Source organism: Sinocyclocheilus grahami, unplaced genomic scaffold (assembly GCF_001515645.1).
Source record: "Sinocyclocheilus grahami isolate Dianchi unplaced genomic scaffold, SAMN03320097.WGS_v1.1 scaffold96.1, whole genome shotgun sequence".
NCBI lineage: Eukaryota > Metazoa > Chordata > Actinopteri > Cypriniformes > Cyprinidae > Sinocyclocheilus > Sinocyclocheilus grahami.
Window position 1 is genome coordinate 1,666,815 of NW_015505275.1, and position 26,663 is coordinate 1,693,477.

General features: G+C 38.1%; 3 protein-coding genes and 1 pseudogene across 5 annotated transcripts; all 4 read left to right on the forward strand.

Moving 5' to 3' along the window:
* The first annotated feature begins 5,798 nt into the window (after positions 1–5,798).
* Positions 5,799–9,197, forward strand: LOC107587785 (glutathione S-transferase kappa 1-like). Of its 2 annotated transcripts, none has more exons than XM_016275698.1 (8): positions 5,799–5,951; positions 6,020–6,091; positions 6,187–6,268; positions 7,916–8,044; positions 8,149–8,294; positions 8,496–8,612; positions 8,737–8,830; positions 9,015–9,197. In XM_016275698.1, the coding sequence occupies exons 2-8, from the start codon at positions 6,020–6,022 to the stop codon at positions 9,062–9,064; spliced, it is 690 nt and encodes a 229-aa protein (XP_016131184.1). In that variant the 5' UTR covers positions 5,799–5,951; the 3' UTR covers positions 9,065–9,197. The 2 variants fall into 2 exon arrangements, with proteins under 2 accessions (XP_016131184.1, XP_016131183.1); XM_016275697.1 differs by having other exon boundaries at positions 5,799–5,932; positions 9,015–9,196.
* A 1,776-nt stretch (positions 9,198–10,973) lies between these two features.
* Positions 10,974–12,831, forward strand: LOC107587784 (glutathione S-transferase kappa 1-like). Its single transcript, XM_016275696.1, has 7 exons — positions 10,974–11,268; positions 11,380–11,451; positions 11,547–11,614; positions 11,691–11,802; positions 12,110–12,257; positions 12,510–12,626; positions 12,716–12,831. The coding sequence occupies exons 1-7, from the start codon at positions 11,168–11,170 to the stop codon at positions 12,815–12,817; spliced, it is 720 nt and encodes a 239-aa protein (XP_016131182.1). The 5' UTR covers positions 10,974–11,167; the 3' UTR covers positions 12,818–12,831.
* A 1,345-nt stretch (positions 12,832–14,176) lies between these two features.
* LOC107587861 (glutathione S-transferase kappa 1-like) lies at positions 14,177–15,894 on the forward strand (annotated as a pseudogene).
* A 2,957-nt stretch (positions 15,895–18,851) lies between these two features.
* Positions 18,852–23,562, forward strand: LOC107587900 (tyrosine-protein kinase STYK1-like). Of its 2 annotated transcripts, none has more exons than XM_016275861.1 (10): positions 18,852–19,052; positions 20,573–20,631; positions 20,762–20,935; positions 21,455–21,781; positions 21,870–22,051; positions 22,240–22,320; positions 22,495–22,703; positions 22,793–22,833; positions 22,957–23,053; positions 23,157–23,562. In XM_016275861.1, exons 2-10 carry the CDS (start codon positions 20,574–20,576, stop codon positions 23,350–23,352), a joined length of 1,365 nt encoding a protein of 454 aa, XP_016131347.1. In that variant the 5' UTR covers positions 18,852–19,052; position 20,573; the 3' UTR covers positions 23,353–23,562. The 2 variants fall into 2 exon arrangements, with proteins under 2 accessions (XP_016131347.1, XP_016131348.1); XM_016275862.1 differs by having other exon boundaries at positions 18,874–18,896.
* Positions 23,563–26,663: the final 3,101 nt, after the last annotated feature.

The following is a 26,663-nucleotide window of genomic DNA, read 5'->3' on the forward strand; positions in this document are numbered from 1 at the left end:
AACAACTCTTAATCCCCACATGATGCAACCCCCATCTAGAGTGAGTTCATCACGGCGCTGATAGAATTGCATGAATCGAAGCTTCTGCTCTGCATTCCAGCCAGACTGTATAGCGGAATATACCTGTGACAATGTAGGATCTCTCCTGGTTTCTCTCCGAATCATTTCATCTGTAACAGGAGAACTCTCAAGCTGAGCAATTGTAAAAACATCCAAAGGTGTGCTTACATTCTCTGTCTTTGAATCACAACCAACCAATGGTAAACGTGATAGCCCATCAGCGTTAGCATGTTTGTGTGTTCTTTTGAATTCAATCTGGTATCTATGTCCTCCCAGAAACAACGCCCACCTTTGCATCCGCGCTGCTGCTGTCAGTGGAACTCCTTTCTGAGGACTGAAGATGGAAACCAATGGTTGATGATCTGTAACCAAGGTAAATGTGTTTCCATACAGATACTGATTAAATCGTTTCACACCCCATACCAGGCTCAAAGCTTCCCTGTCAATCTGTGCATAGTTCTTCTCAGCAACAGTAAGGGAGCATGACGCGAAAGCTATGGGGCGCTCCATTCCATCAGCCATCACATGTGACAACACCGCTCCAATTCCGTATGGTGAGGTGTCGCATGCTAACCTTAGTGGTTTGTGAGGGTCAAAATGAGTCAGTACTGTATCTGACATCACCAGTTCCTTTGCTTCCTGAAAAGCTTGCGTACATTGCTTGGACCACGTCCATTTCTTTCCTGCTTGTAACAGGGCCTGTAGAGGATGGAGAACAGTGGCTAGATTGGGCAAAAACCTGTTGTAGTAATTGATAAATCCAAGGAAGGACCTCAATTGCGAGATATCTTTCGGCTGTGGAGCCTCCGCAACATCTTTTAGCTTGTCATGACACTTGTGCAGACCATCTGCATCAATTTTGTGCCCACAATATGTGATTGTGTCCTTGAAAAACTCACACTTATTACGTCTTGCACGCAGTCCATACTCTTCCAATCTCTTTAAGACTTGTGCCAAGTTCTCCAAATGACTACTGTCACTGTCACCTGTGACAATGATGTCATCGAGGTAGCATTGGGTACCAGGGCAACCCTGCAGTACCTGATCCATAGCCCTTTGCCATAAAGCCGGTGCTGAGGCGACACCGAAAACAAGCCTGTTATATCGGTACAAGCCCTTGTGAGTATTTATAGTCAAGCACACTTTTGAGTCCTCCTCCATTTCCATTTGCAAATACGCTTCCGCCAAGTCTATTTTGCTAAAAAGCTGTCCTCCTGCAAGTGTAGCAAAAATGTCCTCTATTCTCGGTAGTGGATATTGTTCTGCCTGCAGTACAGGGTTGACAGATACTTTAAAATCCCTGCACAGTCTTACAGTTCCGTCTTTTTTTCCCACAGGAACAACAGGAGTGGCCCAGGGACTCCAGTCAACTTTTGAAAGTATTCCTTCATCTTCCAACCGATTCAGCTCAGTTTCCAATTTCTGGCGAATAGCATAGGGAACATGCCTTGCCTTGTGAAACTTCAGAACAGCCTTCTCCTCCAAGGTTATCTTCCCCTTGATATGCTTCAGAGATCCTATTCCTGATTGAAACACCGCGGCAGCCCTGTCCAGCACTTGAGTGCACAGTGATGCAGGAACTGTGACTTGCAGACTTTTTATAGATTTCCAGTCCAACTGCAACTTTCTCAACCAGTCACGTCCCCAAAGTGCTGGTCCCTCAGTTCGTACTATGTACAGATCCAACTCACTCTGTTGATCATTGTACTTTACAGTCACGGGCATCACTCCTAGCGGAACTATGAGCTCACCAGTATATGTTTTCAGTTTGACAGGCGATGGCTTTAACTTAGCTGTCTTGAAATGTTTTTCAAACTCGTGCTGTGACATCACTGAAACGGCGGAACCTGTGTCCAATTCCATTCTGATTGGCTTTCCAATCACTTGAGGTATAAGCCAGATTGCTTGTTTAAAGTTCTTTTTTAGACTGTAGATTCCTAAATTCGCCAATCCCGTATCAGTTTTCAGCGACAGCATGCACATTCCTACTTTTCTTTTTCTGAGCCTTGTACTGTCTCTCTTTATCACTGTATTGTACATCAGATCGACATGCTCTTTGTATGTGTCCAATTCTATTGCACTTTCTGCATATTTCAGTTTTGAATCTGCACTGATTTGCTTTGTGTCCACCCCTGTCACATCGATAACACAGTTCAACTTTTTGCATTGTCTTTCTAGGTTTACCTGCAGTGGTCACCTGGTTTACAGACAGTCTTACTCCTGATCGCAGCTCCACTGCGTCTCTGGCAGCCGTTTCCATGGTGACAGAAATTTCAACCGCACGTCTGAATGTTAGATCTGCCTCCAAAAGCAATCTCTTCTGTATACTCCCTGTGAAATGCCACAGACTAGATGATCTCTCAGTGCGTCATTCAGTCCATCCTCAAACTGACAGTGTTCTGACAACTTCTTTAATTCAGCGACATAAACTGCGATTGACTCTCCGTCATTCTGATTCCGTTTATGAAATCTGAATCGTTCTGCAATGAGCAGCGGTTTTGGCGCTAGATGCTCTTGCATTACTTTCACAATGTTGTCAAAACTAAGATCGGCAGGCTTTGCGGGAGCAGTGAGGCTTCTCAGCAGTGCATAAGCTTTCCCTCCTATCGCACTCAACAACACTGACACCCGCTTGCCATTTTCAATGTCATTAGCTTTGAAATACTGCTCGATTCGTTCACAGTACAAAGTCCAATCGTCCGTAACATTGTCAAATGCATCAATCTTTCCAATATATCCTGCCATCCTTCTGCTTTCACTTACTATTTTGCGCTGAACCTATCTCTCAGTCTCCGTGAGTCTAGTTTTTTTCTCTCTTAATCACTTCTCCCAGGAAAAAAAACGCCCACTCGAAAAAAAAAAACTAGGAAAAAGCGCTTCCATAAAATTCCGAAAAATCCTCATCGCCAACTGTTGTGTTTGTTCGAAGTAACACAAATAAAAGTCGAGACAACGATGGGCAGTTCTTTTTATTTTACTGTTCAACAACTGAACACCAGCTCCGTTAACACAGGTGTCCTCCTTGGACAACCAACTGGCCAACCAGAATCTAACCCGGAGTACTTGTACTTTATTCTGGGTATATTCAACTCAATACACTACAGTTGGATCACAATAATTAGGAACCACAGTTTCCACAAATCCCTTCACTCGACTGGGATGTTCTCTTTTATTCTGGAGGGCAAGGGCAATGACTGTACGAGTGTATTTTGCAGTATTAAACACGTATTTATACCGATTTCATCAGGCTCCACAAGAACACAAAGAAGGGCCTTCTCAGCTGCCATAGTTGCAACTCTTGCGTCATCAGAACAGAATGTTCAACGCACCACCATTTCCGTTTAAAAAGCGTTTTGCATTTGCACCGTTTTGTCGGGGCTGAGTGGGCTGAACACAGCCCTGGTTAAAAAAAAACAGAGACACTGAGATCACTTGACTTTGATGAACTCCGAGAAATTTGTTCGAACAAAGAATCCGAAGCTTCACGAAGCAGTGTTTTGACAGTGTCCATCACAATTTCGAGACGAAGATTATTTCAAGTTGTGTTGTTCCTAAACGTCGTTCATAATCTGTACAAATACACCTTTTTGTAGTTGACGGAATTCAAACAGTCGTTGCTAGTAGTGATCGTGATGCAAAGTCCGATTCATTTCCGCGAACCGGTTCTATTCGGACAGATCGGCTCATTGAACCGGTTCTATTCGGACAGATCGGCTCATTGAACCGGTTCTATTCGGACAGATCGGCTCATTGAACCGGTTCTATTCGGACAGATCGGCTCATTGAACCGGTTCTATTCGGACAGATCGGCTCATTGAACCGGTTCAAAAAGCCGATTAATCGGTTCCTGACGTCATCAAGCAATAGCGTCTCTACGCATTTCTTTTAACAACTCAGTGCAATGTTGTATCAGTGAAAAATTCAAATAAGTAATTTGTGTCAACACATATTGAAACATTAAAAAAAAATAAAGTTATTTGTGTGAAAGCATATTGCTGATTATTACCATATAGTGTTTGTGGTCACAGTTTCATTCGCGGATCCTTTATGTCAGATACGACTGACTGACCAATATTGACTAGCCTACAACTTGGATAAGATTCCTAAAAGTTTCACACCCACACAGCACACATTACAGACATTGATGCACAAACGCGAATATGTTCTACATGTCTACAGTATAAATAATTAATAAACCAGTTCCTTGATTTCACTTAAACAACTTTAAATATAATATGCATGCACAATAAACTATTGTAAAATGTATTTACATCACTCGACAGAAATGTTTTTGCAGGTTTTAATAAAATGTAAATTAATAACAGTCATAATAAGCATATTTCCAGTACGCGCCTCAGGCTTGCACAGTATCGTCAACTCACTCATCAGAATCTTCGGTAATCCTCGGCAAACTTCGTTTTTTGCTGCGTGAAAAAATCCTGGGTCGCGGGTTGCGGTTATTTGGGTTTATTTAAAAAAAAACATGGTTGCTTGTTAGGAAAACCTGACAAGCAACTTCGTTTCTTTTCATTTATGTTCACTGTATTCTCCAATGCATTGATTGACACTCTGTCTGCTCACAGTTAATAGCCAATCAGTGCAAAAATATAAGTGCTGTAGCGTCATTTGTCAAATATTCCGCCCCCTCCGCACGCGCCTTCTTTTTGAACGTGATTTTTCTACAATGAGAGTGACGCTGTAATCCAAGCGATGATAGACATAGAGGAGTGGGATGACTTTTTTCCTTTATAGGGTAGCCTAATTTTTATTTTTTACAGTGTTTTTGTAATGTGTTAATTATCACGGGCTGTTAAAAAACAAAAAACAAGTAGGCCTATACAAATACGAGGAGTAGATTTGATTTTAGTAGGCTATAAATATGTGGCTATGTTACAGCTCCCCTTTGAAGCGCTTGTGTTTTTCTCCTTTTCCATCTGTCCAATCCTATTCTGCTCACAGGTGATAGGAGATGAGTTTTGAGTTTTGTAATAAATAATTGGTAATAAATAATATTGATAATAAATTATAAAAAAATATTGGGCTTGTTTTTGAAGCTGCGGTTGCTTATTTGTCTCGCGAGAGTTGGCAACAGTGGGCTCGACCGGTTACTTCCTGAGAACCGGTGTTCCGGCGAATTCAGTTCCCCTGTTCCCCCCTCACAGCGCCTGTCATTTAAAATAAAATAAATCCATACCTATATTTATATATAATTGTCTTGTGTTTGTATTCTTTAATGATTGCACTGTCCATGGAGCGGACCTGACTTACATTTCACTGCTGGTCATATATTCTCTATATAACCATGTTTGCTACAAATACAAATCTTGAATCTATAAATCCTCAGAAGGTAATATACTGGGAGGGAACCACTTTTCTCAGGCCTCTGGAAAAATCAGTTCCCTGTGTTTTCAGTGTAAACTGAAGTCTGTGTTTTATCTGTGTTCTGCAGATAAAAGTGGTTAGACATAATTATGACATTTTAAATAACGTTGCTTGCAGAAAGACAGCAAACCCACCATAAGCTGACTTGCTTAGCCGGGGCGAAATCATGAAGTCATGATTTTAGTACTGAAGTTTCAGGGTTGCCAGGATATATAAAAAAGAAACGCCCAATTGCTGCTAAAAACTACCGCTGGAAAACCGCGGACTTGGCAACACTGCGAAGTTGCGCAGGCGCTGTGAGGGGGAAACAGGGGAACTGAATTCGCCGGAACACCGGCTCAAAAGAACGATTCGTTCAAGAACCAAACATCACTTGTTGCTAGTCTGTCATAGCGAATGAGGGGCTTTCTGCCATGAACGGGTGTTCTAACTGCGTTGAACTTTAACACGGTTTCTCTTCAAGTACACGAGTGAGACAGCGATGCCAAGGGTAAACTGCTCGCGTGCATGTAAATTACATTATTCTAATAATCCATATTTAAATTCGGTTTTGTGAAAGTGCTTATTTTCTTAACAGATGGCTAGTTCAAGAAAAGTGGTCGAGTTTTTCTATGATATTGTTTCTCCGTATTCCTGGATGGCATTTGAAGTGCGTATTGTTTTTCTCCTTTAACGTAACGTTAGTTAATTGCAATCCAGTTTGCTCAAGATGTTCTCATATAATGTGTTGATTTTGTGTTTAAGGTGCTGTGTCGCTACAGAAATGTTTGGAACCTCGACCTCAAATTTAAACCAGCATATTTAGGGGGAGTCATGCATGACTCCGGTAATGGGTGTGTTTATATATATATATATATATTATTAAAAACAGTGGTTAGAACAAGTGTTGACCCCCTTCCTGATTTCTTTTTTTGCATATTTGTCACACTTTAATGTTTCAGATCATCAAACTAATTTAAATATTAGTAAAAGATAACACAAGTGAAAACAACATGCAGTTTTTAAATGAAAGTTTTTATTATTAAGGGAAAACAAAATCCAAAACTAAAAGGCCCTGTGCAAAAAAGTGTTTGCCCCCTAAACCTAATAACTGGTTGGGCCACCCTTAGCAGCAACAACTGCAATCAAGCGTTTGCGATAACTTGCAATGAGTCTGTTACAGCGCTGTGGAGGAATTTTGGTCCACTCTTCTTTGCAGAATTGTTGACCACAGTTTTAACAGGGGGGCAAACACTTCTTCAAACAGGGCCATGTAATTTTGGATTTTGTTTTCCCTTAATAATAAAAACCTTCATTTAAAAACTGCATGTTGTGTTTACTTGCATTATCTTTGACTAATATTGAAATTTGTTTGATGATCTGAAACATTAAAATGTGACAAACATGCAAAAAAATAAGAAATCAGGAAGGGGGCCAACACTTTTTCACACCACTGTAGATTCTTTAATGAAAATGTGTTTTTATCTAGTCTAAGGGTGTTTTCACACATGGCCTGTTGTTTCGGAACCTGGCACGTTTCCCCCCTTAGCACTGTTCGTTTGGGCATATGTGAACACGGCAATCGCACTCGGATCCGCGCCAAAACAATCGGTCCGAGATCGCCTGAACGAGGTGGTCTCGGCTCGATTGAAAACGAACTCTGGAGCGGTTCGGTTGTAGTGAGAAAGCAATCCGATCCAACGGACCAACGAACCAGGCTATATCACAATTTATAATGGGTAATTACATAAGTTCCGTGAAAAGCATTAGCTTTGTTGTTTTGCTAATACCTCAAAATGAACCTGTGAATGTATGTGGGAGAGCACGTCTTTGCCATTCAAAAATTAAAGCGCAATTTTTTGTTTTATAATGCCATCTTATTGCTCTTCTTTGTAGTATGTGCATTTTAAAAATGTTTTCCCAATCAATCCTGGACTCCTGCTCAAAATGATAAATTATTATTAACGACCGCTACAAAAAAACCCAACAATAAGCCCGCAAAGCTGTTATTGTTCCATTCTGACAGATGACAGTTGTGACAGCTCAGTGGAATCCCGGAAAATAAACCGTGGAACTTTGACCAATGAGAGAACAGTTTACTCGCGCGTGACTTGTATTAACAAATTTGGTCCGTTTAGAAACTTTGCTGTGTGAAGCAAACCGTACCAAGAATAAAAAGCAACATTGTAATCATTTGAATCCCTGTTTCGGAACAAAGCAATCGATCTACAGGTTAAGAATGCATTATGTTTTTTTTTTTAAATATCAAAAGAATGTGGTATTTATGTTGCATTGTTTTATAAATAAGGAAGGAAAGGAAAGGAAAGTGATGTGACATGTGGCCAAGTATGGTGACCCATACTCGGAATTAGTGCTCTGCATTTACCCATCCAAAGTGCGCACACACACAGCAGTGAACACACACAAACCGTGAACACACACCCGGAGCAGTGGGTTATAAGTTCATATATTATCAAATTTCTTCTATTTTTAGGCAATCGGCCCCCTGGAATGGTCCCAAATAAGTTTCATTACATGACCAAAGATCTGGAGCGGGTGTCTGGCTATTTTGGCGTTCCTTTGTATCCACCTTCAAACGTTTTTGAGGCAATGTTTGAGAAAGGTATTCAAACCATGACCAAATGCACAATGCAAGCTATACTTGCAGATTTTTTTCTGTCATATAGATATGTTTTAAGAGCAATTGTTGTCCATCTTTCCATGTAGGCACTTTGAATGCCATGCGTTTTGTGACCGCTGTAGCAGAGAAGGAAAAAGAGGGAGACGTGCTGGTGGAAAGGGTATCTAGAGAGCTATGGAAAAGAATCTGGAGTACTGATCAGGACGTTACCCAGCCTGCCTCACTTACTGAGGTATCCTATAACCAAGATTAGCTGTTTTTAAAAGAAGAGGTGCCAGATGCAGAACCTGGTTTGCAAAATTGCTAATTAGAATTAATTTACATGTTCTATCTCCTATTATTATGCCATAAAACTATATACATGAAAATTTTCATCATAACCTCTGTTGTACTTCACCATTATATTAAAACAGACTTGTTTTGTGTTGCACAGGCAGGATTAAAAGCAGGTCTCTCGGCCAATGAGTTGGAGGAAATTCTGACCCTCTCCAAATCTCAGCCAATCAAAGACAAGCTGAAGAGTGTCACACAAGAAGCACTGGACTATCAAGTCAGTGCCTTTTACTTGCGTCTTTGCACTCTGTCTTTCTAACTAGAATGTCTTTGTGGTAAAAATGTAATGCATATTCCTTACAGTGACCTCTCTTTCTCCCCCCACCCCCCCATTTTTGCAGTGCTTTGGTTTTCCTTCCACTGTGTGTCATGCGAACGGGAAGGCTGAGCTCTTCTTTGGTTCTGACAGATTTGAGCTCATGGCTCATTGCATCGGTAACCATGGATTTGTACTATAGTCTAATGGCTATATTTATCATACCCAGGTTGCTTGGTGGTTTATTGCACTTGATCATGTTTTGAACCATACATTTCTAACTAACCTTGGTATATTAAAATATAAAAATATATTAAAATGTACTATTCATTGTCCAATCGTTGTCTTTCTTTTGTGTTACAGGAGAGAAGTGGGTGGGGCCTCACCCTGACAAACCTACATCCAAAATGTGATCATTGCTCTCCTATACTTCTAAATAAAATTTTATAAATGCTCTACATTCACATTGCCCTTATAATATAAACTTCCTGAATTCAAAAGAGAGGAAAAAAGCTGTGGAGACAGAAATAATAAGAAATATGTCTATATACTCTACTGTTCAAAAGTTTCTCCTGCTCACCGAGGCTGCATTAATTTAATAAATCATACTGTAAAAACTGTAATTATTATTGCAGTTTAAAATAAAGTTGTTCTCTTTCAATATATTTTTAAACGCAATTTATTGCTGTAATGGCAAAACTGAATTTTCAGCAGCCATTATATACTTATTGTATGTGTTACACTAGAGATTAATATAGTGTGACCATTGGATAGTAGCCTGTAAGATATTTTCCATTGTCACTTCACACTCCAGTCTAGTAGGTGGCAGAAATACACCATAATGGGTACAGTAAAAGATGTTTAAAACTGGATTTCGTTAGACCATTAGACTGTGTATCATGCCAAGCCACAGTATTTTATGTTACGTGCCTTTGAAAATGCCAGAGAAAGCTTTAAATCACGGCTATATGGGAACAACGCTATACTGTATTCAAACGCGATATGGAAGCGTAATTTATTCAATATGGTGAAACCACAAAATAAAAGTGTCAATAAGTAACTAATAAATAACTGAACTCAACCTCATAATAAACATTTGTTTGTGTAATAGGTTAAATTGCCGTCACACAACAGCCAACAGCATTTCCCAGTTTTTCAGTCAAGTCGATGTATATGAGCTGCTCTGTGGATCTAACGATGTATGAAGTATCTACAAATGCAGAGGACGCGATTCACAAATAAATGCCAGGCAAAGTTGTGGTTGTGACATAAATATATATTTGTGAATGTTTTTTATTTGCAAATCTCATTTTATTTATTTGTGAATTTAATTCATGTTTGTGAAATTTTAAGATTCATTTGTGGATCTCATTCTATTTATTTGTGGATCATAATCTATTTATTTGGAATTAAGCAACAATTCTACCCCCATAGGATGAACACCACGGAGCGCTAAACATTCCGTGCAGTGTATGTTTAATTCATACTCGAAGCCGGAGGGCGCTCTCGTGCAGAAAGTCCAAAACAGACTCATAGAAGGAATGACTTGTGACGTGCAGGAAACCCTAATATGGACAAAAGCATCCGGCTATTGCTGAAGCTGAGCTGAATAAAAAGCAGAAAAAAACCGTGAAGACAATAAACACACGATTGCGAAAATATACGGTTTATGTGTTTTTCAAACTATTTCCAGGTAATAAATAAACTATATAAAATAATGCAGTACTGATTGACATTATTTAGTAGCCTTTAGAAACTATAAAATAGATTTCCTGCCTTATTCTGTGATAAAAATGGGGAAAAGGTGCTGGTAGTAGCCTTTATAAACCGATCATAAAATTGTCATTAGGAAAATATTGAACAAAAATATTATAGCCCCTTGCTGCAGCTAACCTTACTTTCACAGGCTACAAACAGTAATATAAACAACAGCTGTGCATGCTCTCTTCACGCAGTTCTTGTATAATAATAATAATAATTATATAATAATATAAGTATACAAGCACACCGCTCCGCTGAGAACATAGACATAATTTAGAGGCTTTAGAAATATGTGTATCAAATATGATATGTAGGCTTTACAAGGTTAAAGTCTCAAAACAGTTCAGGTGAAGAAACCTCTTTTCAAAATAACTCAGTAGACAAAAACTCCATAAAACAGTTTTAAAAGTTGAATGTGAAAATTACATCGGGCCTAGGACCATTCTACAGTGTGTGTTATTGAAAGACTGATGAGTCTATCTTTCACAGCCTTATTTTCATCCACATAAAATTCAATTAAATATTGAAAAAAAATTGAACCCCGATTAAGATCTATTGTATTGTAACTCCCAGAGTCTGTACAGCATGTGATCCCAGCTAAGCTGGTTTGCCAAACAACCACCATTAATAAACACATAGACATGGTGGAAGACAAGTGGTTTCCAAAAAAGGAAAAAGAATTCCAAACAAGTTTGGAGAAAGTTTAAAAGGGAGTGTACAAGACATACAGTTAAGGTTAGGGGTGGGGTTTGCCTATGTCTTTTCTTTGTAGAGCCTATCCCTTAGAGATCTCCATCCTGCAGCTACACCCTTCTCCGTTTAAAGGAATCAGAACAAGAACAAGAACACAGCAAAGGTATTGTGCCCTCATGCCTGTAAATGCCATTATAATATATTGTAATATACTGTATATTGTAGTCCATACTTATGTGTTTGGATTTGTGAATATTGTTATTATTTATTACAGATGTCCAATTCCAGAAAAGTGGTCAAGTTGTACTATGATGTCATCTCTCCTTATTCCTGGCTGGCATTTGAGGTTAGTAATGTTTTTCATCCTTAGTATATTCATTGCCATGCCTTCGGTGCAAATACAGTGTCAGTACTGTGCATGTGTTGATTTTGTGTTTCAAGGTGCTGTGTCTGGAACATCGACCTCAAATTCAAATCGGCATTTTTAGGAGGAGTCTTTCATGGTTCAGGTAAATGCCAAACAATTTGTTGCTTTTGTTGAGATATTCTTCACAATGTCACAAAACCTTTTTACTTGATTTCTAGGTAACCTGGAACCTGGATTGGTCCAAAATAAGTTTTGTTACATGGTCACAGATTTGAAGCAACTGTCTGAGTTCTTTGGGGTCCCTGTGAATCCACCTTGGCCTTTTACAAACCACTATTTCTCTTTATGATGTCTTATGAATCTAAGCCATGCTTTAAGCTGATTTCACACACTCAAACAGAAGAAGAATGCTGGACTTTTTTATTGTAAACTTACGGGAAAAGATTTTTCCCTGCCAGTTAAGTCCATTACAAGGGCATGTAAGCAGTGCTATTTGGCATTAAACTTGTCATGTTAGATTGTTTTTATAATCTAATAAAGCATAAACTATCTTTCTGTTTATTTAAAATGTAAAAAGTATTTTGTATTTGTGTGTAAACAATCAGTGGTTATTTAGGTTTATCTTTCTTTCCAACCAAGGCACTTTGAATGTGATGCGTTTTGTGACAGCTGTAGATGAGAAAGAAAAAGAGAGAGGCGTGCTGGTGGAAAGGGTGTCTAGAGAGCTCTGGAAGAATATCTGGTGCACTCATCAGGACATTACCCACCCTGCCACACTCACTGAGGTATCCTGCATCCAGGATTAAGAAACTAAATCAAACTAAATAAGAAAAACAGTCACTAACTAAATGGAATACATTTACATGATAATCTTGAAATTATTACTCCATACCATATGCATGAAGAAATTTCATTTTAGTGTCACGACAGAGACTGGCATATCTATTTATAATAAACCAGTAGGAAAGACAATAAAACAAACTATTGTTTGATAAAATAGTGTGTTAACAATAGGCTTGCCTTTCTGTTTTCCACAGGCAGGATTAAAGTCAGGTCTCTCAGCCAATGAGGTGGAGGAACTTCTAATCCTTTCCAAATCTCAGCAAATCAAAGACAAGCTGAAAAATGTGACACAAGAAGCACTGGACTATCAAGTCAGTGCCTTTCACTTGTGTTTTTACACCTTTTGTCTTTTCATAAATGATAAAACTTATTTTGACAGTTGTTTTCACTCTTTTTTCAGTCTTTTGGCCTTCCATTCATTGTGTGTCATGTGAACGGGAAGACTGAGGTCTTCTTTGATTCTGACAGATTTGAGCTCATGGCCCATCGAATCGGTAACTAAGGATGTAAACCTGATAACCCCTATTAACAACTGGTTTGATTAATGGCATTGATTATTTTACAAATTTAAATTATGCTTTATATTTTTAGAAAAGCTTCTCCAATTACTGGCATGTTAAAAATACTAAACAATACAACTACACAGCGGTTCTCTGAGGCAGATGAATATAAGGTGTCATGTAAGGTTTAAATCAAACTCCACACATTATACACATTATATGAAGTAGTCACACATACATGTATACTACTGATAGCTCAAACAAACACATATAAAACGAAACTCATATACAAATATCAGTGTGAAATACAGAACAATACCACTAATGTTACTCATGGGGATAATGGTCACAAACTCATACAAACTCTACACAAACTGATGGAATTCTAATACAAGATGTTCTTTCTGTATATAATTTTTCTGTTGTTTGAATAACCATGGAAACTGAAGCAATATAATTAGTAGCATATTTTTAGTACATTGTGATCATGTTAAATTCAAATTCAATTATATTAAAAATACTTTATGACATTACACTTATAGCCTATCTGGTACTTGACTAAAAAGACGGATTTATGATGCGTGTAATCAATAGATTACACTTACATTAGGCTAGTTTTACCTTTAATTTCTTACCCAGGAGTTGGTTCACTCTTCAGAGTTCACTCTTCAGTTTCTAGAGACTGCAGAGTGATACATCACAGGGAAAAATGACTTGAAATAATCCTGAACATACGTTAAGATAAATGTTAAAATGTAGCCCTTAAAAGCACAAGTGCCTGTCCCCCAGTTACTATGGTCTAGAACTGCCTCTATGACTGACACGGGCCAGTTCAGAGAAACAGGTGTTGTGTTTATTAATACTTAGAGTTAAGGAACATATTGATTCTTGTAGGGTCACTGGGATACTTGAGCCAGTCTCACTCAGCATCTTGGGCCAAAAGGCGGAGAAACACCCTGGACAGATGTCCAAATCACAGGGCTAATACACACACACACACAGGTTTAATTAATTGTAGTATATTTATATCTTGACAGACTGTTTATTGACCAATCATTCTCCTTCTTTTTTCTTCCAGGGGAGAAATGGGTGGGACCTCGTCCTGTCAAAACCTACAGCTAAAATGTGATCACTGCTCCACCTTATGCGTCAGAGAAACAACTGTGGAGCCATCTTTAGAATTTTGAGCTCTGTATATTGCATCACTGTTGAATAAAAAAAAGTTACGAAAGTCATCATGAGCATTGTAATGTTTAAAGTAGATATCATAACGAATGTCAGTAGATTTTAAAACGAGACAACCCACAAGATTCCTTTCAGGAAACCTGTTTGGTTTTACAAATGAAAATGATTTATTATAGATGTCGAGTTCCAGAACAATTATTGAGTTATTTTATGATGTTGACTCTCCTTATTCCTGGCTGGCATTTGAGGTGTGTAATGTTTTTCAGCCTTGGTATACATCATTGCCATGCCATCAGTGCTAATGCAGTGTCAGTATCATGCATGTGTTGATTTTTTGTCTTTTAAGGTGCTGTGTCGCTATAGAAATGTTTGGAACATCGATCTCAAATTCAAGCCAGCATATTTAGGAGTCATATACAGCTCAGGTAATGGGGAAAAGACATGATCACAACTAATCTAAATGCATATGTAACATTAATGGTCATAGCTTTTTAGATATTCCGAACAGTAAATTTATTCCTTATATACTGTAATTATTTAATCACTTTAAGTATATATGTACTAAATGTGAAACTCTACCTAGAGCAATAACCTTGTAACTGCTGAAGTATAATTTGTAACGATGTACATGTAGTTACCAACTATATGTGACAATTTGCATTATTTATAGATGGAGACAGAAACCCTTATCAAGTCTGTTCTTTTCCTATAGGTAACCGCCCCCTGGATTGAACCCAAGTAAACTTCTATACATGGTCTCAGATCTGAAGCTGCTGTCTGAGTATTTTGGAGTCCCAATGTTTCAACCTTCAAGCCTTTCTGAGAAAGGTATTCAAGCCACCGTTTCTCTCAGATGGTTCTTATGACTAGATTTACAATGCACAATGCAAGCCATATTTGTTTTCTTTCTCTTATAAAGAAAAAGATTTTTGAACAATTTCCAGAGTATTTTTTTAATTGTTTTATGGAAAAAAAATGTATAAGTGCGTGCTAAACTTTGGCACTTAACTTATGCAATCAGATTGCTGTTACAACCTAAAAAAGGATATTCATGTGCTTCTAAGTGAATCACATGTCTTTTATTCTCTTTTTTGTTCTTCTGTTCTCTTTTGCAATCTCAGACTCTTTGAATGCGATGCATTTTGCAACAGTTGTAGCAGAGAAAGAAAAAAAGGGAGACACACTGGAAAAGGTAATGTTATAACTGAGAATAAGAAATTAAATGAGATCAATAAAAATATGTCATTACTTATTTTAGCACCAAGATGGAGACTGACATATTTATCTATGCTAAACCAGGACACAATCTTATAGCTATATAACTACAATTTAAAGTATTCTCCAATGTCTTTCTGCACAGGCAGGATTAAAGGCAGGTCTCTCAGCCAATGAGGTGGAGGAAATTCTGACTCTCTCCAAATCTCAGCCAATCAAAGACAAGCTGAAGAGTGTCACAGAGGAAGCACTGGAGTATAAAGTCAGTGCATCTCTGCACCCTCAGTCTTTCCCACCAAAATGTGTTTGTGGTAAAAATATCATAAACCTTCCTTAAACAGTCCCCCCCCCCCCCCCCCCCCCCCACGCTTTTCCAGTGCTTTGGGCTCCCATTTATCGTGTGTCATGTAAATGGAAAGGCTGAGGTCTTCTTTGGTTCTGACAGATTTGAGCTCATGGCTTATTTCATTGGTAATTAGAGACTAGGGATGTAGACGATTAACCGATTAACCAACATTTGTTCGACTAATACCATCAGTTAATTTACATAATTTATTGACATATTTACATTTTCCTTTTTATTTTTAAAAAGGCTATTGTCCAATCATTCTCTTTCTTTTGTGTTCCAGGGGAGAGGTGGATGGGGCCTCACCCTAACAAGTCCAAAGCCACAATGTGATAACTACTCCTCCATAATCTATTTCAACAACTTCTAAATAAAATGTTAAAATGGTGTAAATTGACATTGTTTCAATTCAACAGCAAACACACGTTTACATCTAAAAGGGGACATTCTAATGTTTTTAAATATAGCCAGAGGCGGATCTAGTGGTGAGGCATTGGGTGGCAACTGCCACCCTAAGAAAAGAAAATGCATTGCCACCCCATCGGCCACCCCAGAATTATGCCGAACTAGTCCATGTTTATTACATTCATGATTAAAGGAACACAGAAAAATATATCTATTTTGTTGTTATTTGTTAGGAAAACCATTAGTGAACATTTGTAGACAAGCAAATTTTAACAAAGGATAATAATGTCTGTTTCGATGGCTCATCTGTTGCTACCTACTGGCATAAATGTAACATCAACAAACAAGTTAGAATCTAAAAGATTATTTTTGGTCTGAATCAAATGACTGGAGTCTCTGAAAATCTGAGAAATAGGTAAGAATCTAATCTTAACTTGATTAACTATGTTGGCTTGATAAAGGCCTTGACTAGTTAAAGGGAGACTTAAGGCCCATTCACACCAAGGACGATAACGTAAAAAGATAACGATAAAGATAAAAAAATCATTCTCAATATTAAAGAATAGCAGAGTCCACACCACAGCTATAGCCAGAGGCGGATCTAGTGGTGAGGCATTGGGTGGCAACTGCCACCCTAAGAAAAGAAAATGCATTGCCACCCCATCGGCCACCCCAGAATTATGCCGAACTAGTCCATGTTTATTACATTCATGATTAAAGGAACACAGAAAAATATATCTATTTTGTTGTTATTTGTTAGGAAAACCATTAGTGAACATTTGTAGACAAGCAAATTTTAACAAAGGATAATAATGTCTGTTTCGATGGCTCATTTGTTGCTACCTACTGGCATAAATGTAACATCAACAAACAAGTTAGAATCTCAAAGATTATTTTTGGTCTAAATCAAATGACTGGAGTCTCTGAAAATCTGAGAAATAGGTAAGAATCTAATCTTAACTTGATTAACTATGTTGGCTTGATAAAGGCCTTGACTAGTTAAAGGGAGACTTAAGGCCCATTCACACCAAGGACGATAACGTAAAAAGATAAAGATAAAGATAAAAAAATCATTCTCAATATTAAAGAATAGCAGAGTCCACACCACAGCCATAACGAAAAAGGCACAGAGAATCGATATCGCTGAAATCACTTTTTGTTCCAGCTGATGAACGATATAAACATTGACACCCAATCAGAATCCATCCTGCACTCTCAGAAAAAAAGGTACAAAAGTTGTCACTGGGGCGGTACCTTTTTTAAAAGAGACACCTTTGTACCAAAAGAGTCCATAATGGCACCTTAAAGGTACACATTAGTACCAAAAGTGTACATATTAGTACCTAAAAGGTACAAAAGTGTACCTTTTGAAAAGGTACCGCCCGAGTGACAGCTATTGTACCTTTTTTTCTGGGAGTGTGCTCGACAACGAGCACGACAATTTAAAACGGCAGACGAGTATGCCCTTAGAATAAACAGACAGATATCGTTCGCTGGTGTGGACGCTAATATCATTATCTTTATAGTTATCGTTCTTGATGTGAATGGGGCTTTAGAGCGAGTGAGTGGCAGAGAGCAAGACAGAGATTTTAGGCAGTTGGTAGGGTGTTCTGACCTTCCATAATATTCACATAAGACAAAAGTTTTTGTTGCTCTCAAACTTGATGCACTCAAATTTGTGATTTATGTAATCCAAGCAGCCTGTGCATTATTAATAAAATAACTTGTCCTCTGTATGCATTAATGATAGACCTACTCTTACAAGCTCAGAGACATTTAGAATATGTTGATTTAATAGCCAATGTCTTGGTGCCCTGGATATTTATATTTTATAGTTATTTTTGATTGTTTTTAAACAGTACAGATTACTTCATGGTAATGCAACTGTTCTGCACATTCGTGAGCACAAATGTGTATAACAGATCAGAAATCCACATGAACTACACATGGACACTTGCTATAGTGCTGCTGCCACACCTCATGCCATCCTATTAATAATTTTCTATATCTGCTCCAATATACAGCTAGTTATAAATACTATAACCTAACCCACACTCTAACACTACCAGAATTTTTTTTTTTTTTACAATAAAAAAAAATTATAATTTACTTTATTTACCTAAGGTGTAAAATATTAAGTCCACGTCTGATAATAAGTGAGCACCTTAAAATATTATTCTGTGTTAGATATAAACAATTAGCATGATCTCTGTAGTTTTAGCCGGTAAAGACTTATTTTAAAAAATTTGCCTTTGATTACTTTTTATTTATGGCTTGCTGATTAACCGATTTTAACTGGTTTTTGATGCAACTGAATGTTCAATGGTGCAATCTTACTATGGACTATTTGAAGTCCTTCAACTTAAAACCATCAGCTGTCAGACACTGAATGCAAGTGCTGACGAAACCGTTTTCATTCTGACCCATAAACACTGGATGAAAGGTAAACCTGCACACCCTCTTCTACTGTTTTTGATGGCCATTGATTGAGTCAGGAGTCGTGCCTGGATGTCTGAACATCCTAGAGAAACTTGAGGAGCTGGATAATCAGGTTTTGGTTAGGCTAGATTCAGGAAGAAGAAAATGTCACATAAACTGAATATTATAGATGAGATTAGTTTAACACAAGTAGAGATAAAGGCAGGGTCTGAGCATTTCACTGGATGTATGTAATTTCACAGGGGTTGACAGCTGTAAATGATACTCTGTGAAATGTAGAAATGGCTTGGCACTGTAATAAACCCTTTGGCCGTAAAAAAATATTTTTTAGCACTACAGAAAAGGAGGGTGTTACCAACAACAGCAAGTGAAGAGACGGAGCACAGGTGAAAAGGGTGGAGCTAAGTCACCAACAAAGGTGCAACCTAGACAAACACAAGCAGTACATCATAAGGAGATTCTCTAGAAACAAGGAAGGAGACTAATAAAAGGTACTGATGACAACTGTAAAACATGGGACAGAGTGATGTATTCAACAATGGGATATCATTTCCATTATGGAAAACTATCTGAATAGAGATAATCTAAACACAAGGAAAGACTGAACATCAAGGAGTAAGACCACCTACAACCACAGTGTCCAGCAGGTAGGCCAATACAGACGTGCAGACAAAGCCACCAAAGTGAAATATGTAACTTAGTCTTTTAGTTTACAAGGCAGGCCTACTTGTGGAATTAGCTGTCAGATGATTTGATTATTTATTGTGAATTAGTTTGTATTATAAAGTGCACAGAACACAAATGATGTTCTGTGAAATTGATGTCAAAACATTCCTCACTTATGTCAAAGGACAAATACACTACAGAGAGAGCAGAGCATTATATTTGCCATTCAAATGTTTGGGGTCAGTATGATTCTTTAATGTTTTTGAAAGTCCCCCAAAGACTGTATTTATTTAAATATTAGTAAAATTGAAAATGACTGTTTTCTATTTTAACAGTTTTTCCCCCATGTAATTAACTCCTGTGTTGGCAAAACTGAATTTTCATCATTGCTCCATTCTTCAGTGTCACATGATCCATGAATCATTGTTGAATACTTCTTGATACTAAAAACATTTTGGTGGAAACTGATATATTTTTTTTTCTGGATTCTTTGATGAATATAAAGTTAGAAAGGAACAGCATTTATTTATTTGGAAATCTTTTTTTTTGAACATTATAAATGTCTTTACTGTCACTTTTGATCAACTGAATATTTACTGAATAAAAGTATTGGACAATTTTTAAATACACAATTTTTTGAATACATTAAGTCAAGATATTTATGTCTAATACATCTCAGTTGCTTATGTGGGTTTCCCTATGTACCTCTGTGAATATGACGTGTTGTTGTGTCGTCTTTGAGAATGAAAAAATGCAGACAAACAGGTTGAGAATCATAATACAGATAAAAAGGCTGTTCCAGTGAGATGTCAGAAACAGAGCTAATACAGTGGCCTTTTACTTCACAGGCTGAAAACACATTCAGCCACACTTATAGGCATATAAAGAACACATTTATCTAGTAGCACAACACAGCTGACAATTGCAGCCATGAACACACACAAAGTATAGCAAGTATTAGACTTGTTGTACTGACATTTAGAATGTCACACCAGACTGGGTGTTCACTGTTTGTTCACAAATGAGGCCATCTCATATTGCACATGGAGCATAAGTGTGTAGCGTAGCATCTTTGAGATTATACTTACAAGATACTCTCATGTACAAACACATAATTTACTTACTGTATGTACACAGTAAATATTTATATGTGAAATCTATTTCTTAGTATTTTCCCCCATTTTTCTTTCTGGGGTTATTTCCTGAAAAAAAACACTGATGATGTTGACAAAGATGTATCTCAACTACCCAAAGCCTTTTATGCTGATTCGAAACACTGATCACATTACGCTGACCCAGAATTCAGCATGATGTTTCATACTGCCATTATAGAAGACTTAGAACATTTAAAATCTACATTGTTTCAATGTTCTCCATATTTGGAAATCAACCTGAAACACAGCGCAATACTTTGGTAAACAAAGTATTGCAAAGGTTTTTGTTTTGGTAGTTCATTTTAAAAATCTCCAACCTTTTAAATCCACATTCTGTCTCTGCGCAGGATGGCTACCACTTCCAGTTCTGCGTATTCTGAATGTAAACCTGGAGACACATTGTGTGGTGAGTAGATCATGTATGTTGGATAAAACAAAAAGGCATCATCACCATTAGACGAGTATGTCTCCAAAGTTGTAAGCTAAAACGTAAAAAAGTTGCTCATATTCCGTCAACATGTGATTTGCTCCCTCAGAGATCCGTGTGTATGAACAGGAAGTGATAATCGTACCGGTGTTGTTTTTGATGAGTTTCTTGGTCACGCTGGTGTTTCTGCTGCTGCTGAAGTTCTGTCCTGAGAAGGTGGATCGCCTGCAACCCAGGTCCAGTCGAACAACCAAGACTAGGAGAAACTTGCAAGGCATTGATGGTGAGTGTCTACATATATATTTCAAAAACAACATGCCAAGAGTGTATATATATATATATATAATTTTAATATATATTTCAATGTTACTAAACGCATTTTGCTAAATGTATTAAATGCAAAATACATTTACATGTATGCTACATGTATGATGCATACCAAAATTGATGTGTACATTTTAAAATTGAATAAAAAGTTAATCACAAAAATGTATTTCCTAATTAATAACACATAATGTCTGTACATAATACAGGGATTAAATATTTGCTTTAGTGTTAAGCATAAATGTTGCATCTCAAATGCAAACCACTGTGCTTATGTGTCGTGGCAAGGGCTTAAGAATCGCGCCTCTAATCTACACATTGAGACTGTTTGCACAAAACGGTTTTGATACTGACTTCAAGTAAACAAACATGACATTTGGTCGGTAATATATTTTATTAAGTATGCTGTTCTGTTTTTCATACTTTAATTCATTGAATCCCACCTAAACAGTCTCTCTTTCTATCTCCCTATACGTAGCTCCCCAGGGTCTGAATGCTCTTGAAGGTGAGCCCATAGCGTTGGACACTACATCTTACATGACGTTCAGCCCAGTTCGAGACTCCTATAGAAATGAACATGCCTCCTTTAATGACAACAATGTGGCCTTTACCGATGGAGGAGGCTCTTTTGGCGCCACAGCTTCAGCCTTCACAAAGCCCAGGGAACTTCCACGACAGCGACTACCGGAGAACTTCAAAGGGGTGTCTCCTCTCCCAGCATCATACTCTCTGAAGTCAGACAGCTCCGTCTCACTCTACAGGGCTCGTATGGAAAACAGAAATGTGGTGCTGCGTGTACTTAAAGGTGCCCGAGTGATTTATGATATAGTCATAACGTCTGACTGAGATCTTGAATTCCAGTTTCACTCTCCTTTTTTTGTTCTCAAATTCAGATTCAGCCAGTAACCATGAAAGTCAGTCCTTCTTGGGATTTGCATCCTTCCTTTCCCAGTTAGGGCCCCATCCCTTCTTACCGGAGCTTCTGGGAGTTATATCCCTGCGAGCTCCTCTCATTACTGTTATTGAAGAGATGGAGAACAGAGATCTGCTCGGATTCCTGTGGAGGTGTAGACAGGTAAGAGGTCTGACCAAGATGTTTTATAGCAGCGGTTCTCAACTGGTGGGAAACAGCCATACATAGGCCATAAGTCAATTTTTTTAAGTTCTAACATGCTTCCTTTATCTTATGTTGTTGATCTCAAAGGTTGTGCATCTAAATAAACTTATTTTGGTGCAAATTCTTTTGTTATTTGGAATTAACAGGATAATGTTGGACCAGACGGCATGTATCAGATGACAGAAAAAAAGATCTTCACCATGGCTTCACATGTGTCCTCTGCACTGGTGAGCACAATATTGTTATCACCATTTTTCTCAATGTCAAATCCAAGCATTTTGGTATTTGGCAATATAAGCACTAGTTGGAACAAATATGACAACAATGATGGTGTCGTGTGATATTTTGGTTCAGTTTCAAGGATGGAGATCATCTGACCTTTCTTGCTTCTTTCTCTGTAGGACTTTCTCCATAGCAAAGATCTTCTCCACTGCAACATCAAAGCTCGCAGTGTGTTAGTCAGCAGGATTTGTACCGCAAAACTCTGGGGTTTGAGTGATTTGTATGCAAGGACATCAGCAAGTGCTAATCACAGTGAAGATTCTGGGAGAAAAAAGTGGCAGGCTCCTGAGCTACTGGCCAAGAGACCAGCCACTCCAAAAAGTGATGTGTAAGTAAAAAGAACAATACATGTTATCGGGAAAAACAATGTTCATGTTTTCAGCTCAAATACATGTATTTCTTGATCTTTTTTTACAGTTGGTCACTTGGGCTGCTACTGTATGAAATGGTGACTCTTGGTGAGTTTGCTGTCCGGTTCGTTTGAGATGATTTAAGTTGACTGTATCTTGCTTATAATGATTAATAACTCTCACCTTTAACTTCTCTCACATTTTTGTTTATCCTATTCTTTATACTTTCAGGTGAGGTCCCCTTTTCTGAAATCCCTGCAAAGGAACTTCTACAGTATCATCAGCGAGGGAAAACCCTGAAGAAACCGAACAACTGCTCCAACTCACTGTAAATGCACACTTAGAATTGTTGTTTTGTAAAATAATTGTATTCACTGGTTATACAGTGTGTATGTTCAAAATAATCAATTGTTACTACTGCTTTTCTCCAGTTTCTCACTTATCAAAGCTTGCTGTCAGTGGAAGGAACATGACCGCCCCTCACTGGCTGAGGTCAGGCGTAAACTCCAATCAGGAGAGAAGAGTGCCAATGACAGCAGTGTTCTCCGTGTGCCTGAGCCAATCAATATTGAACAGTATCTGAAGGAAGCAGGATATGGAGAATCCAACAACTACACCGTTTTCTAAACTTCACATGACTCTTCATAATACATCACACATATATAAATATATTATTTAGTGTTTGTGGCGTAAACTGTTTATCTCCAGTGCTTCCTGATGAGTGAATTGAGTGTTGACCAGCCATACTGACATTAAAACATTTGAATGTATGAAATGTTAATTTTAGAGAATGTTTACAGATATTATTCTTTCTTTAAAATTCATTGAACAAATTGCAACATTTGCGAATTCTAGGATTTTATTTATGTTACCATAAATAAAATGCTAAATGTATTGTACAGTTAGATATTTGAACCTGATGCTGTGAAAAGTTGGAGTTTAAAGCAGTAAACACAGAAGTTTCAAACTTACTTGACTGATCTGATCAAGCAAAATTTAGCAGTACATTAGCCAGGTTAATGATGCAGCCTTGTTTAAAGACATGTGGCAGGTTCATTTCCGGAAGTCACTAATGACTGACTTTATCTGTTCAATTCTTGGATATTTTAAAGGGGTCATATGATGCGATTTCAAATTTTCCTTTCTCTTTGGAGTGTTACAAGCTCTTGGTGCATAAGAAGATCTGTAAAGCTGCAAAGACTGAAGTCTCAAATCCAAAGAGATATTCTTTATAAAAGTTAAGAGTAGGCATGGGCCGATTACCGGTTTCAAGGTATACCGCGATTTGAAAATGTCACGGTTTCAAAACCGCTAATATTTTCTGTTATACCGTTCCTGCGGTATGCGCTGTTTTTCATGTCTCTTCAAAGACTGAAAGTGTAGGAATCCCTCAGGTTGAGTGCAGTGTAGAGAGTAACACGACTCTCCTCCTCCTGTTGGTGCGAGCCAGCGGTCACGTGTGTGTGTAGGATGGACGAACTTAAGGAGCTTCCCCTGGAACTTACGCGATCAGGAACCGGCCGTTTTTTTGTCTTATTGCAAGCAACTCGTCTCTGTTCTGGACTTGCACAAACTGCGTTGCAATACAATAGTTTTCCAAAATCTCATTTATGTGAAAATATGAAGTCTGTAAATGCCCGTTAACACAGGCCAGAGACGCTGAAGATGGACGCGATCTGCATCTCATTCAGAGCTTCTGCTGTTTGCTTCGTTCAGGCATTTAGTATAATTTCACAAAGCTAGTCAGAACATTCTGTTTTTGCTTCAAATTGAAAATGAATCAAATTATGTATATGAAATTACACTGAACAAAATTATAAACGCAACATTTTTGTTTTTGCCCCCATTTTTCATGAGCTGAACTCAAAGATCTAAGACTTTTTCTATGTACACAAAAGGCCTATTTCTCTCAAATATTGTTCAAAAATCTCAGCTCATGAAAAATGGGGGCAAAAACAAAAGTGCTGCGTTTATAATTTTGTTCAGTGTATATAACTAAATGAATGAAATTATATAAATGTGCCAATATCCAATTATACAACAAATTAAATAACTGTAATTACAGATTTAGGTTAAATAAAGATGTCAGTCTTTATTTTTCTTCTTTTTAGGAAACAAATCAAAGAAAAAATAAACAAATTCTACTGTTCCTAATATTCTTTATGTTGCTCAAAAACAAAACATATTGTGTTCAGCGGAATTTTTTTTATCCAGTCATTTCAAAATAACAAATTTTAGAGCTGTAACGACAATACCGTGATATTTTTGCTTAAGGTTATCATACCGTCAAAATCTCATACCGGTCCATGCCTAGTTAAGAGTCAACCACGCCTACCTAAAACGGCTCGTTCTAACATGCTCCCACATGTCTACGTCACAATGTGGGAAGATTTGCATAACGCCGCCCAAATGTTCACGCAAAGAAAGAAGGCGTAACTTTTATTCTCGCTGTAGTATTGTTGTTGCTGCCACCATGTCGTGAAGGCGCTGTGTTTCGTTGTGAAAGTGAAACTACTTTGTTTGGCCTTCCAAAAGAGGACGATTTCCGCTTCGTCATGCCTGGAGCTGATCCGTGCTGGTCGCTGAGGAAATACATAAACTTCGTGCTGTGGATCGCCGGATCGGCTTTCACCGTGGACGAAGTCAAGTCCAGTCTGGGGTCGTCACATGTGGTTGCCGCAAGCCCGTCCACTGCGCCGTTCTCAAGCCCACCGTCTCTGCTCACTGTAGCCTGCCGTGAGTGAAGCTGTGTTTCGTTGTGAAAGCAAAACTACTTTGTTTGTTCCAGAACAGTTCAACCCAAATATTCCAATGTGTCCAGCGCATTTTATGGAGGACTGTTTCCTGATCCTGGTAGAGTAGACTACAATGCCAGCTGTAGTCTACTCTAAATGCAAGTTTTGAGCAGTGTAGAGTAGCGTTTGTAGTTTGTCATTTCTCCGATCACAAATGCAGACATGGTTTTATGTTTACGCGGCGCGATGCAATGCAACGCGTAAAAAGACAGTATAAGTCATTATAATCCGTAATTATGTCCCCACTGGATGCAACAATTGCCTCGTTTATAATGGGTTTTAATTTTTTGTCTCGTCACTAGTGTTGTGTTGTTCTTGAACGATTCGTTCATTTTGAACGAATCTTCAATGTGACTTGGGAAGAACGAGTCGTCTCGGGAGTGATTCGTTCAGTCGTGTATGCGCAACATCCTATAGGTTCTGTACTGGAATTAGTCAAGTAGTTCACCTGGTTCGAGTCTTCGGGTTTTTCCGAGTCGTTCGTTCATCACGTGACAGCCCCATAAGCTTTAACCAATGCAGTCTGAGCCGGAAAGAGAATTGATTAGTTCATCTCTTGAGTCTTCGGGTTTGAGTCGTTCATTCATCACGTGACAGCCCCATAAGCCCAAACCCGAAGACTTGTCAGATAAAAGGTGAGCTAATCATAGACTGAAGACCCAGGTAAACAATGAATTCATCTTTTCTGTTTCTTATAGCAGTTTTGTATTGTATGTAGTGTGATCAACGTTTCCTTAAGTAGTAGACGTATTAGGGAAGTAACACGTAACATTTTAATTATATTTTGCAAAAATTAACGAAATGACTCGAAAAAAGATTTGTTCATTTTGCTGAACGAGACTCAAAGGTCCGAGTCGGTAAAATTATCCGAACTTCCCATCACTACTCGTCACTCCAGCAGGGACAAGGCATCACAGTATGGTAAGGGGCATTCTTGATTTTTGAGCATTAATACAAATTTTTTTTAAAGTATGGTAAGGGGCGTAACATTTCCGTCACACGCTTGAGGTATTCGGCCAATCACAATGCACTGGATAGATATCCAATCAGAGCACACCTCACTTTTCAGACCGAGCTTTGTAAAAATCTATGCCTTTCAGAAAGGCAGGGCATAGAGGAGAAACAATAATATACATTATATGT